At 38.0% G+C, this 14485-nt stretch overlaps 2 protein-coding genes and 1 pseudogene across 9 annotated transcripts in view; 1 reads left to right on the top strand and 2 right to left on the bottom strand.

The window, feature by feature from the left end:
* MRTFB (myocardin related transcription factor B) overlaps window positions 1-14485 on the bottom strand; it is a 195808-nt gene that overhangs the window by 56122 nt on the left and 125201 nt on the right. The window lies entirely within an intron of this gene.
* LOC129016065 (Golgi apparatus membrane protein TVP23 homolog B-like) lies at window positions 110-11848 on the bottom strand. Its single transcript, XM_054454932.2, has one exon. It carries the CDS (start codon window positions 9123-9125, stop codon window positions 8511-8513), a length of 615 nt encoding a protein of 204 aa, XP_054310907.1. The 5' UTR covers window positions 9126-11848; the 3' UTR covers window positions 110-8510.
* Window positions 5077-5120, top strand: LOC129016385 (U7 small nuclear RNA; annotated as a pseudogene).

Here is a 14485-nt window from a genome sequence, read left to right on the forward strand (position 1 = left end):
GAGACTATTTCAAAATAAGCGGAATATAGGAGGTGACTCTGAAAAATATTTTTCTTGCTTTGCTTTACATTCAAACCAAGTTTCCATTGTGATTTTAAGTTGCCATTTTGATTTTTGTTTCAAACCATGGATGAAAACCAAGATTAGAATGATTAAGAGTCTGCTTAACGGTTGTCAATATGCTTAAAAAAATTATTTATGTGCCTTTCTTACTTAAATGGTGGGAAGAGAAGACAGAATTTTCTAGTGAGTGGTGATGGCTGGAATGAGAGGCTCAAATGCAGGGCACATGGTGTCTCCTCCTTGCAATAAAACCTTGAGGCCTGCAGACGCAGGCACGTGGCCTCCATCCCCTGTTTTTCAGTTGGTCTTGTGCTGACTGCAGAGCAGAGCACAGTCTTAGGTAAAGTTCAGAAAGAATCTAAGCTGTCACATGGCTTTTAAAAATATTTTATCACTGTTTGATATGAATGTCATCATCTATTAGATACAGAAATAAGTTTGGGTTTTTGTTTGGTTTGGGGCCACAGGATCACAAAACTTCATTGATAGCCTGTTTAGAACTGAAGCAACTGACAAGATGCTGCTACACAAAGCAAAAGAAATAAAATTTCTTTAAAAAAGATATGCACATTCCTGACATTAAGATGTTCTGTGATACTTTGAATCAATTGTGCGCTAACAGAAAGATCTTTTCCCTAAGTTGATTGAGGATCGTATATTCCCAATGTACTTTACTAGGAACAAAATAACCAAGGAGCTGACCTGTGCATCTTACAGCACCCAAAGACCTGCGTACTTTAACATTCTTCTAGGAATGCTAAAGTAAATGCCTGTCTGCATTTAAGATAATCATATTCAAGAAGCAGAATCTCAAGAAAAAGACAACTGAGAGGAGAAAAGGGTTAGAACAGTTCTCCAGTTCAAAGGTTGATACTTCTGGAACATGGTGGTCCATGTCTGTTGGAGAATCTCTAGCAGGAAAATCTTTCCTTTCTCCCAAGGGAATCCTCAAAAGAATAAAAAAGAAAGAGTAATGAAAATATCAATGGTTCCCTTTTTGGTTTAAAACAAAAACCAAACAATGAAAGCACACATTTGTGAGACAAATCTATCAGACACAATAAGTTTTTTGGGTGAATGGCATCTTTGAATGATGCATACATCTGCAACAACTTGATTTGCAAACCAACACTCTGATGACAACAGCTGGTTAGTCTTGGAAGCATCTCTTGATTGTACATGGGTCATTTCAGGTGCCTTCATTTACCAGGACAGCAGTCCTGTCAGCTGTATCATCTATGACCAGAAATCACACTTTCATGCTAACATGGAAAGAAAGGTACCTGCTACCATGAGGGTAACACACAACATGGATGCGTGTCACTCTGATCTGTTTCTATTTCCAACACTTCTGACACCAGATGTGTGGGCTTTTCCCTCATACCAACCAATTCTCCAATTCTGGATGCCCAACTGGGTGTCCAATGATTCAATTCTGACACTAGGTACCTGGAGTTAGCGTCAGATCCTACAAGTTAAAGGGCTCCATCCCAAGAGACTGCCCTCACTTCAGATGCCAATTGTTAGTCCAAGCCACTCAGACTTTTGACCAATGAGTTATAAAGTTGGGAGGTTCCCATAATCCCCTCCCCAGGTTTGATAATTTGCTAGAACAGCTCACAGAACTCAGGAAGGCACCTTACCTATTATTAGTAGTTTATTATAAAGGATACATACAACTCAGGCATAGCCAAATGGAAGAGACACATAGGGCATGGTATGGGAGAAGGGGCACAGAGCTCCCATGCCCTCTCTAGGTATACCACCTTTCCTCTGGCCATGCCTTGGTCTTTCTGGTGATCAGCCCCTATCTGGAAGCTACCTAAAGACCTTCAACTACCTGTCATCTCAGTAGCATACAAAAACCACTCTCATCACTCCAGAGAGTCCAAGGATCTTAGAAAGAAGCTCTTTGTCAAGAACTGGGGACTAAGACCAAATGTATAACAAATGATGCTCTATTACTCAGGACATTTAGGAGAACTTTAGGAGTTCTGTGCCAGGAACCTGAGACAAAGAACACATATACATTTCTAATTATATTCACAATATCGTAGACACCAACCACCAATTATTAAAATAAAACAACACACACAAACATTTGTGTTTTCTATCCCATTTTCTATGTGGCCAAACAAGCAGCCAAACAACCCTACTTGTACTACTTGAAGGTAGGAGAATAATTTCCCCAATTAACGCTCTCATCATTGCCTATAAAACTTTCCCAAGAAGCAAGAACCTCCCACTACAAGTATTATTCAAAGCAGCTGTGGCCATCAGCCTCCCCCAGGCACATTCATTTATTTAGAGCATATCTGTTAGGTGTCTGGGTACTGCATGGAGTAGAAATCCATGGGAAAGAGCAGCAGCAGTAGCTGTGAATGGAAGATCTTTTTAAAGCGATGTTAGGAAGAACATGAATGGAAGGGGAGGAGGCAGAATTGCAAGTAACCAGCCATTTTGTTAAGTATGTTGATTACCCAGTTTTTTTTTTTTTTTTTTTTTTTTTTTAGCTTTTATCTGCACCCATAGGTGGACACTACTGGACATATTATATTGAATATGAGGCACTATGCCCTAGCAAGAGATCAGGTACATTGCTACTTTGGGTTAGTAGTAAAACACAATTATACTTTGGGAGGCCGGGACGAGACTGGCAGATCATTGGAGGTCAGGAGTTTGAGACTAGCCGGGCCAACATGATGAAACCCATCTCTACTGAAAATATAAAAACTAGCCAGGCAAGGTGGCAGGTGCCTGTCATCCCAGCTACTCAGCAGGCTGAGGCAGAAGAATCGTTTGAACCCAGTGAGCCGAGATCCTGCCATTGCACTCAAGCCTGGGCAACAGAGCGAGACTCTGTCTCAAAACAAAAACACACAATTATAGTATTACTTGTTGATGTCAACTAAAACCAGCCATTCACAATTGACACAGGCTATTCTGAGAGCAACTACTACTTATAAAAAGTACCGATCATATAGGTATAGACTCATAATTTTGGCAGATATCAAACTTCCTTTCAGAACTTCTGTTCATCAAATTAGTAACAAAATTAATGTATAAGTCACAGCAGATATCTGCACCTTAGAGGGAGACCATCCAGGAAGAACATGGCTTGAATGATACAGACAGCTTAATTGTCATGCAACACAGAAGTCAGGCAGAATGTACTGGTGCTTATCCACGACTGAGGAAGGGGTAAGGGACCCTGAAAACAGAGGACCAGACTCTTTTAATGATCAGAGAGGCATTCACAGTTGTGGGATCAGGAATGCTTTATCAAGTTTTCCTGGGACCTTCTTGGATTAAGCCTGGAGACCTTCTTCCTCCCTTTTCAGCCTCCATGCTCACCCTCCATTTTTATTATCTGCATGGAGGGAAAAAAGGCTTAGACCACTGAACGTCACTCAGCCTTGCACAACTGCCTGACACACTGTGCTTGTGTTGACAAGATTTCATATCTGTAGCTGTAACCAAAGACTAGACACTGGCCTGGTACTGCTTTCCTGCGGCAGAGGCAGTCTGGCAACAGCTTCATGTGTCAAAACTGAAACCAAGAGCATTCTCTCCTGATGCCTTGCTGAGTGGATGAACCGTACTACTGGGATGACATCATAGCCTCCAACCTCTTAGTAAGTTGAGTAACATTCAGTATCTTCCATGGCCATCATGCAGGAAGAGGATACATGTACAAACTACAGAATCCTCAGGGGATAAATAGTTCAAAACACTGAGTGCGTACATCCTTTCAGAAACAAAAGAAATAAGTAACAAAGATAAATAGACTTCATGTTACAATTGCTCACATTTGAACATTTTCAAAGCATATTATTTTTGAAAAAGGTAAAGGCTAAACAATCCAACACATGGTCCTAAGAAGTCCTGAAGTTTAGAATCACGGTTTAAAACAAGGTGTAAACCTGTTTCATTTTATCAAAAAAGGGGGACAGATATAAAAAAGCATATCTCATACAGGTAGCATTGTATTCTCTGTGCAAAACATTAACCCCAGGTTGAGAATTCTACAACAGCTGTATATTTCCAGATGACAAAACTCACAAGAGGCAGGCAAAGCACCCTCATGGATGGAGGGAGATGAGGTTATAAATCCATTTACTTACTGTATGTATCCCATCTTTCCTAAGTAGCCTGGGTCCCAGGCATTTTTATTAAAAAAATCTTTTCACACATGATAAGAGCCAAATATGTTCATTACACAAAATATGGAAATAGAAAACAGTAGGATAAAAAAACTAAAAAAGAAAATCACCGATAATATCATCGTCCAGAGAGACACAACTAGAGTTACCATATATTTCCTCTGTCTTTAAGCATAAATTTTGATTCTCTGCTTCTACATACTCCGATCACTCTGTAACTACAATGATAAATATTCTTATTATTTTAGTGGCTACATAAAATACTGTTAGGTGGATATGGCATAGTTTGCTAAATAGTCCCTGTTTATCACTTAGGTTGTTTCCAATTTTTTAACTATAAATAATGCTGTGGTGGAATTTTTGTGTATAAAGTTAATTCCTCCTTTCAGTTATTCCCTTAATTTGAATTCTTAAAAGGAAGACTATTCCAATGTAATCTATATAAAGCATGATCATAAAGTAATGAGACTAATTTCCTCATGTATTAACCACTGTCTTTTGCAATTGTGGTAGACATATGTGAACATGGATACAGATGGCTATTTCATTTAGAGAAAAAAATTTATTGAATTATGATCTTTTATCTCTTAGGGCTAACATTTACAGTTTCCTATTACATTTCAACAAGGAGAAAAGGGTGTATAATTTTGAAATTTTTACTTATTCCTTATCACAACAGATAAAAACAATATTATGTCAATAGAGGTGTTTTGAATTTGCTCTGCTTTTATGCAAGAAAAGTAAAAATTTGATTTTAATCCCAATTCCAAAAAAATGAAAGGTAGCTTATCCAATGATAAACTGAAAATGTCATTCCCAGCAATATGGTAGTTTAGATATAAAGTATCTTAAGTATTACAACTCTTTTAGAATTTGTCTAGCAGGTTTTCCATAAAAAAAAGTATCTTCTTTTAGTTCCTTTTCCCTGCTTCTTAAATGGTTTAGAGTGCTTTTAGAACAAAATTTTAAGATTTGTTTCCAATATAAAAAAACTGTAAGGCCAAACTCGGTGCTTCATGCCTGTAATCCCAGTGTTTTGGGAGGCTGAAGAGGGAGGATGGCTTGAGACCAGGAGTTTGAGAACAGCCTGGGCAACATACTGAGATCCTGTCTCTACCAAAGAAAAATAAAAAATAAGAAATTAGCTGGCATGGTAGCACACACCTGTAGTCCCAGCTACTTGGGAGGCTCTGAGGTAGGAGGATCACTTGAGCCCAGGAGTTCGAGGCTATACAGTGAGCTATGATTGTACCACTGCACTCAAGCCTGGGCAATAGAGCAAGAACTCTGTCTCAAACAAACAAATAAACACACAAAACAAAACTTTTAAAATACAACAACTTCTTTCATGTGATACTTATAACCCTAATTCAAAAATTTCACATGCTTTTTGAACCAAGATATGCCTTTTCTCTTTTGTTTCCATAAGTAGAATGTTGAAATTTTTTTTTTTTTTTTTTTCGAGACAGAGTCTTCCTCTGTCGCCCAGGCTGGAGTGCAGTGGTGTGATCTCGGCTCCCTGCAACCTCTACCTCCTGGGTTCAAGTGATTCTTGTGCCTCAGCTTCCTGAATAGCTGGGATTACAGGTGTGTACCACCATGCCCGGCTAATTTGTTGTATTTTTAATAGACACGGGGTTTTGCTATGTTGATCAGGCTGGTCTCGAACTCCTGGCCTCAAGTGTTCCATCCGCGTTGACCTCCCAAAGTGTGAAATGTTGTCTTAATATGATGTAATTAAAGTGCCTTTTTCCCCTAAAGGAAACAACACATTGTATGCAGCATATTAATAACAAAGAGCAGCTTAGTTTGAGTTGAGCAAGCCGAGGCAAAGCATGGCTCTGGCCCTGAGTTTTCAGTGGGACATCGAGGATTGCATGTTACCAAAACAAGGCAAAAATGACACTTTCTGGGGAGCATAATGGCAGGCAGCCATGGTCTTGGAAATTCTCTATGAATAGCTAGATTTCAGTTATGGGGTATGAAGGAGGGTGGGAAAGGGGAGAGGGGAGAGGTGATGAACAGCTATCTGTGAGTTAGAGAGAAGCTCCAATGTATACTACTTAATTACAGGACAATGGACAGAATAAACTTCAGGATTATGAGGAGTGAAAAAAAAAAAAAACCTGAGCAGTCAAGTGAGGATTAGATGAACCATCTCTGAAGATGGAAAACTAAAGAATACTCTATAATTGACTATGTATTGACTCTGAAGTCAGTACTAGGTAATAAACAGATCCTAGTTTCAGTCGTTTCTCAAACAGATGTTAGGGTAGTTAAGAGAATGAAGTGGCTGGACTTTGGCAAACATTTATTATGCATTGTTTAAATAGTATTAAGTGAAGGCCTGATCCTGTAAAAACAAGACAGTTTAGAAAAGCCAGCTCCCTCATATTATCTTTTGAGCTTGGATACAGGAGGGATTAATTGGATTCCATTCAATACTTGTTTCAGTGTTTCATCAGATAGCAGTGTAGTGGCCAAATGTAGAATTGCACTTGTTTAATCAGGTAAGGACTTGAAAACAATTATACTGAAAGGGCAAAAGACTGATGAACTACTTTTCCTTTCTCTTAAAAATAAATGTTTAAAATGGTGGTGGCTATTACGAATTATTACCACTACTATTACATTAGACACTTGGTGAAAATAACACTTCTTTTCTCCAAATATAAAACCATAAGGCTTTAAAAATTTTAGTTCCACAAAGATTCACAAATTTATAGTTCTCTGCTGTGAATAGTTTATTTTGCAGTCAAAGGGGAGAAAGTCAAATCATGAAGGGTCTCCTTCTGAGCCCGGGACTCAAACAGAACACTATGTGTACTGTTAGTATCTTAAGAATCCCTGTTTTATAATACATTTTTATTGTTAAAATAAAGTATACATGCACATAAAAGAGATTTTAAAAAGAAAAGTGAAAGTTAATCTATCCTACTTCAGACCTTCAGTCCTTCTCCCCAGAGGTAACCACTGTTAGATTTCTATGGCTTGGAGAAGATGTTTTGTGAATTGTCCACCAATGTTATATATAAAATATGCAAAGGAAGTATATGTGTCAGATAATACTATTTATATAGTTTGGTAATTTGCTTAAAGAATATCACGGAATCTAGCTCTCTTTTTTTTTTTTTGCCTTGTAAACAGCAGAATTTTATACAAATATAAAGTTTTGCACCTTCAAAGCTATCACTCCAGTAAGACACTTATTCAATTAAACAAATAATCTTAAAAACTATTTTAACAATGTACAAATACATTCACAACATAATCTGCTGATTAAGACTTCAACAAGGTTTATAATACCTACAACAGAACTTACAGATGCCTACAATAGTTTGTAGATTGGTTTAGTTTACAGTTACATAGATTGCTTTAAGAAATACCATTAATACAAATGCATAATTTACAGTATCCCCATTATAGCAAGAAAAAAATAGATTCAGAAAATAAAATGTCTTTTAGGCATTTATTATGCCAAGTATGTAAATGATTATTCTCATTATGACATGAGAATAATGCTCTTTTAGTGGTAAAAGATCTATTAGCTCAAGGTCCACTGAAGAGCTTTCAATCTAGCTATCCTTTCTGTAAAATAAATAGAACAGCAGCAATCTCTGGGTATTCCTTAAACTACGATGATTCCACTTATATTAACTGGGGCTTAAGTAGATGACTTCTTACAAATAAAAATAAAATTTTATAAAGTAGTTAATACCACTGGCCCTAACTGTTTTCACTTGCCTGCATACGTCTAAGAAATTTCCCCACGAAGTACATATTAAAAACTAACAATTATTTCTAGCTTACACAGAAGCCAAAGTGCTCACTCTTACCATGGAAGCAAAACTTTCTCCTGAAAACAATCTACAGAAATAATATGTAAACATATAGAGCTTTGAGACAGACTAAGAACATCCTCCTATGTTCTATGGATCAAAATGCAAAGGTCTCCATTACCTATATAAATGAACACTTTCATTAACTTGGGATATACTGATATTACACGGCAGTGTGCACACCTATGGAATGTGCATACCTACACCACAGAACAAATCTTGACAATGTTTCTAGTGCCAACATATACTTTCTCGCCCTAACTGCTGGAAAGGAAATAAAAACTTAATATGAAACTATTTTTCCTTTTTATAAATAAAGTTTTTAAGTGGAAAAACAAAGCCAACACTCCTCATTGCAACACGGACTAAGCTCTAAGAGGTTCAGAGTCAAGACTTATCTCTTCAGTTGTTCCCCAATGTAACAAAGCACATAAGCTTTCTCTATTCAGGAAGTCTGATCATCTCCAGTGTTTTGTCTTAAAAACTGTTTTCCAAAATATAAAGTAGCCATGCTGGTTAAATTCTTTCTGCTGCCCACCTTACACCTGAAGTCACCATACAGGTTGGCACCTTGTAGCACCACATCCATGAAAACCACCGCCAACCACTTTACTCTGAAGGAGAAGAGTGCACTAAAGGCAAATATCACCCACAGCACTGGACAGGCAATAAGTCCCAACCAAAAGATTCTTGATTCAGCCTCTGACACAGTTTTATTCTCTTGAGAGGACTCCTTTCTAGATTCAAACACCCAATGGCTCTTTCCATCTTCATCAATGTGATTCCACCAACGTAGGCCAACCATTAGTCTACCTGTGACATTCTTCACTGCCCAAAAGTCACATGACAACAAGATAATTGTTACCATACAGGTAATAAAGCTGCTACTGAGCAACTCACAGAGAAAATAGACGATGATTGCACTGACTCGAAAGAATAAGTGGAAAAACGATGCTACTGGATGTCTGATTTTGACTTTTCTTGGTCTATTAGTCGTCTCCTCTTCCGCATCAAACAGTGAAACATCTTTAGTGTTATCATTACTATCCTGCTGCAACATGGCGGCCCTACGCCAGCCTTACTTCTGGGAGCCACGTCAGCGCAGCAGCGTACAGGTCCGGGTTGGAACTCGGAATCTAGCTCTTTCTTAAAGGCTGTATCTAACATATTGATGTATTATTCATATACTTAAGCTACCAGATTTTTTGCTATTACAAATAATGCTGTAATGAATATCCTCATTCATTTTGGGGGCATCCTTTGATGATATACCTATAAATTAAATTTCTAATAATGGAACACACCCTTAAAACTTTGATAGGGTCACTTTGCCTTCCAAATGGTTGTGCCAATCTGTAGTCTGGCTAACAAGGTAAGATAGTACCTTTTTATTTTTCCCCTTCCCCACAATGTATAACATTAAGTTTTAAGGTAAATTTAAATTCAGAAACAAAGATTACCTCCTCTCACCTAAGGGTACTAGTGACATCATGTCAAATAATATAAATAACTAATAAGCAGTGAAGAACTGTAAGATATAAAAAGAATTAGTGAGGACAATGGGGCTGGGTTTCTGACTCAATGGGGAAATATTTACCGTGGTTGTCAAAAGCTCAGGGTAAGCTTTCTCTTGAAACCAAACATTTATTTCTAAATTTCATAGAGTTTTCTGATGTTCCAGGATAGAAACTTTGAGCACACGACTTATTTTTTTCTTCAACTCCCATCATGACCGAGAGATGTAATGAATAGATTTGAGATACATTTAGAATAAAATCAACAGTGTATGGTAAGGGAGTGGATAGTGTGTTTGAAGGAGGAAGAGGTCACAAAGATGATCCTGGGTTTCAGGCTTAAGCACCTGGGTAGACCATTTACTGAGATAAGGAATGCATGCTGGTTATTAGGAAGCGCGGTCTTAGGCATGTTTGAAAAGGAAGTGGAGATGTCAAAATGGCAGTTGGCTACATGGGTCCGGATTTCAGAAGGTCTTGGCAGAGAGTGGAATTTGGAAGTTGTCACTTATGTAGTATTTGAAGCCACAGGAGTTTGCTGAGGTAGAGAATATAAATAGAGAGGAAAAGAAAGCCCGGACTGAGCTCTTAAGAAAGCCAACAAATAGAAGCCCTGTTACAGGTCAGATAGGGAAGGAAGATCCAACAAAGGAAGGCAGAGGAAGCTGCCTAAAAAGGCGGAGGAACCAGGAGGGTGTGTGTAAGAGTTTTTAAAGGACGCATGATCAAGTGTGTCAAATGCTGCTGTTTTAATCCCTGGAGGAGCTACTTTTGTGAAGTGATGGATGTAAGTCAGGCTGGAGGAGGTCAGGAGTGAACGAGAGGCAAGAGTGAGTGCACTAAGTGTAAGCATGCTTTCAAGATGCTACCCAGAAAGAGCAAGGGAGAAAGTGAAAACTTGAGGGTGTGAAACTTGAAGTTGGAAAATACTTGAGCAAGTTTATAATTGATGAAGAGCAAGAGAGAGGGAAAGGGAGAAGAAAGAAATGAGAATGAATACAAATGAGAGAATGAACAAGAGCATGAGAGATAGCAGGTACCTTGAATGCAGTAGGAAGGGGACAGATGTACAAAGACATCCTTTATTAAGAGACACTTCCTCTATCATAATAGGAGGGCAATGAGGATTGGCGACTGCTGCAAGAAGCTTTACAGCTTTGGTCTGGGACATCTAGGGAGTTCCCAGATGATGGCTTTTAACTTTTTGGAGAAGTTGAAAGAAAGGTCATCTGCTCCAAATGAGATGGGTAAAGGGAAAGTTAATTTTGAGGCCAGTGAAGGAGGTCTGGAATAATCATTGTAGACTGTGAAGAGAAAGTCAAGAAGAGAAACATGGTTATGCATTACCGAAATGCTCCAACTAGTAAAGGCAACAGCCAGGGGGAGAGAAATCAGGAAACTGCATGGCAAGTTATTCACTGGCTCTAAATGGTATCATTTTTATCAGAGGAAAAGACCACAAGATACAAAATTAGAACATTTACCAGTTCTTTCTAAAGTCTTTCCTAAAGAAGTTCTTTTCTAAACTGAATATAATTTTAGTTTATAACAATTGCAGCCCAGCAATTCTACTCCTAGGTGAAATAAGAATCGGAAACAAGTACTCAAACAAATACATGTACACACATGTCCATAGCAACTCTATTCACAATAGCCAAGAGGCAGAAACTGCCCAAATGTCATCAACAGATGAATGGATAAACAAATTGTGGCATATCCATACAATGGAATATTAGTCAGTCATAAAAAGAAATTAAATACTCATACTACAATGTGGATGAAACTGAAAAACATTACAAGGAAAAGAAGCCAGATATAAAAGCTCACATATTGTATGAGTCCCCATTTACATGAAATATCCAGAATTGGTAAATTCAGAGACAGAGTGCAGATTGGTGGTTGCCAGGGATTGTGGGGAAGGGAGCATGGCAGCAACTGCTTAATCGTTAATTTTATGTTATGTGAATTTCACTTCAATAATTAAAAAAAAGGAACAGTTAGCAGAACAGACATTATGAAACTAATTTCTCAATAATCACATTTCTTATTTCCTACCCACCCCTGGCTGGCCCCTCTCACCACCATAATTCCATTAACCATTAATAATGATTTGATCGTTTAACAATTTGATAACTACAATAACAACTACATTATATATTCCCCATCACACTGCACTCTAGATATCTATATTTTGCCTCTATTTGCCCTACTAGACCTCATCCTTATATTTCTAGCACCTTACACAATGCTTACCATATATATAAGTTTTAATAAACATGTTTTACTTAAATTTGCATGGCATACTTAGACCATATAACTGAGTTGCTATTTTCTAAGAAAACAGAATACAATGTCACATTTAAGAATAAATTACCAAAATAATTTTCTATGGGCAAGTGATTATCATGGGGGCAAAATCAACACTGTTTCCTTCATTGCAGGAATCTGGAGTTTGGAGTTATTTTTGAATTGCTGATCATGGCAGGAACGAAGACACAATGTAATTATGTTGTTCTGAAGGATAAAAGACTACAAAGCAGAGGCTATGAGTAAAAAAGGAAAGAAGCCCATGAAAAAGTGGTAGATTTCTCCACTTAGAATTAATGCAAAATTCAAGCTGCATTAAAGGAGAAAGCACTGGCCAGGCACGACGGCTCACGCCTGTAATCCCAGCACTTTGGGAGGCTTAGGCAGGCGGATCACTTGAGGTCAGGAGTTCGAGACCAGCCTGGCCAATATGGTGAAACCCCTATTAAAAATACAAAAATCAGCCAGGCGTGGTGAGGCACGCTTATAATCCCAGCTACTTGGGAGGCTGAGGTGGAGGTGGGGTGGGGATCGCTTGAACCCGGGAGGCGGAGGTTGTAGTGAGCGGAGGTTGTAGTGAGCCGAGATCACGACACTGCACTCCAGTCTGGGCAACAGAGTGAGACTCCATCTCAAAAAAAAAAAAAAAGAAAAAGAAAAAGAAAAAGAAAAAGAAAAACAAAAGAAGAGAAAGCACTAAAGTACTCTCATAGATGATAAAAAGTAGTAACTGAATATCACAAATTTTGGGTTATATTTCAAGGGTGCTAATTTGCCAATTATAAAATGGGTTCTTCTTCCAAGGAATTTAAAAAAGTGGAATGCAAACAGGCCAGAAATAAAATGGTGGTTTGTTCTGTAAAAGCTGTGCTATCTGCACTGGGTAAGCAAACTTCCACCAGCACTTCCTGTCTGAAACAAAAGCAGAGCTCCACAGTGTGCACATAAATATCAACCCCAGACACTACAAAGAGCAAACAGCATTTTGATCAGGAATTTTGATATAAAGACTATTTTCTAATGAAAAAGGGAGCAACAACATCAAGTTAACTGAAAAACTATTCAAATTAGTGTTTGAAAAAAGTTAGGCTCTAGACCAAGTGGAAATACTGCCTTTGATTTCAACATAAAGTTTACTGCATTCTTATTAAGTACACAGAATTGGAAAAGGAGGGGAAGTGGCAGGTGGTATAGAACTCGGAATTCTAAACCACCATCCCTTGCCTGTAAGGAAGTCCCACAATCTAGAATGTAGCATTTACCTTCTCTTAGAAATTAAAGAGCAAAATTAAAGTAAAAACTAAAATTCTAACAGGACCGCCATTATTCCAGACTAATACACTGTAGGTTTCCTACGATAATCTGCAGCATGAGGTCAGGAAGACAATGTTTCAACATTCAGCTTTGGAAATTTACAGGAGCTTCGATAACTCTCTGGTTGGCTGCTGCTTCTGTTGCCATGGAAACAGACTGCTAAAAATGGGGCATGTTTCTTTAAACTCATCATACCTTCACACAAATTCCTTTCTCCTTTTTGTCAAAAGTTGGAATGAATTTAAAGTATGCTTCTCGTGATATGACAGTATGATGTCAAGCCAGGGGCCTGGTACAGAATGGCAGATATAACATTAGCCTGCGACAGATGTACATAAAGATATTGATCATCCACTTAATTGATCACCAACAATGCAGAGGTTAAAACAATACTTGATTTTTCAAACAATTCATTTTTAACCTGTGAGATCATGTTGGTTCTATCCTTAAAGTTTGAAATTCCTTATCTATATGGTTCCCAAAGAAGATAATGTTTATTTTTCTTATTTTGGGGGCAATAAAAAATTCTACACTCCACCATGGTTTAGAATTTCAGTGTGCAGCTATAGGTAGAGCTAGTGCTACAAGCTAAAGCTCGGCTTCTGAATCCCTCTATAATGGAAAAATGTACATTGTATAGAATGTTCTCATGTTTCTTAATACAAATGCGTAAGGTGGGCTCTCTGAATAAAAGAACAATTAACGAAACAGGGAAACAGTGGAATATTGTTTACCTCCAATTTTTCCCAGAATAGTAAGCACATGCTACTCTGTTGAAGTCAGATGATCCAGACTCAGTATCTTCATTTTTCTTTCCATTTTATGGATTCAGGAATGGGGCTGATCCAAACATACACTCAAATATATTTACATATACACATTTGTATATATACCTATGTATATATATACACACACACGTGCAATGTGCCTAGCAAAACATCAACTAAGAACTGCCATAACTTGTGTGTTATCCTAATATCATAGCAACTGTGTGAGATGATCCAGACGATGATGGACCAAGCAGCCATGCACAGCATGGAGGATTGCCACATTATCCCTTGCCACGCACAAAAGCCAATTGTTCTGGTATTAGAATGTCATGTTTCATGACATGTTTTAATGTCAGTAGTATGTGGAGAAAAGTTCTGATGTTTGGATGTTTTCGGTGTTTAAACTCCAAGATAGTCAATCTACTTGCTCTACTGTTTAGATTCAAATAAACGAGAAAAAGGGCAACTCTAGCAGATGATCATGCATGCTAGAATGCAGACACTGGACACTTGCA

This window comes from Pongo pygmaeus, chromosome 18 (assembly GCF_028885625.2).
Source record: "Pongo pygmaeus isolate AG05252 chromosome 18, NHGRI_mPonPyg2-v2.0_pri, whole genome shotgun sequence".
Taxonomy (NCBI): domain Eukaryota; kingdom Metazoa; phylum Chordata; class Mammalia; order Primates; family Hominidae; genus Pongo; species Pongo pygmaeus.

Coding starts and splice junctions, on each gene's coding strand:
- LOC129016065 (XM_054454932.2), bottom strand. CDS start 9,125: ATGTTGCAGCAGGATAGTAATGATAACACTAAAGATGTTTCACTGTTT.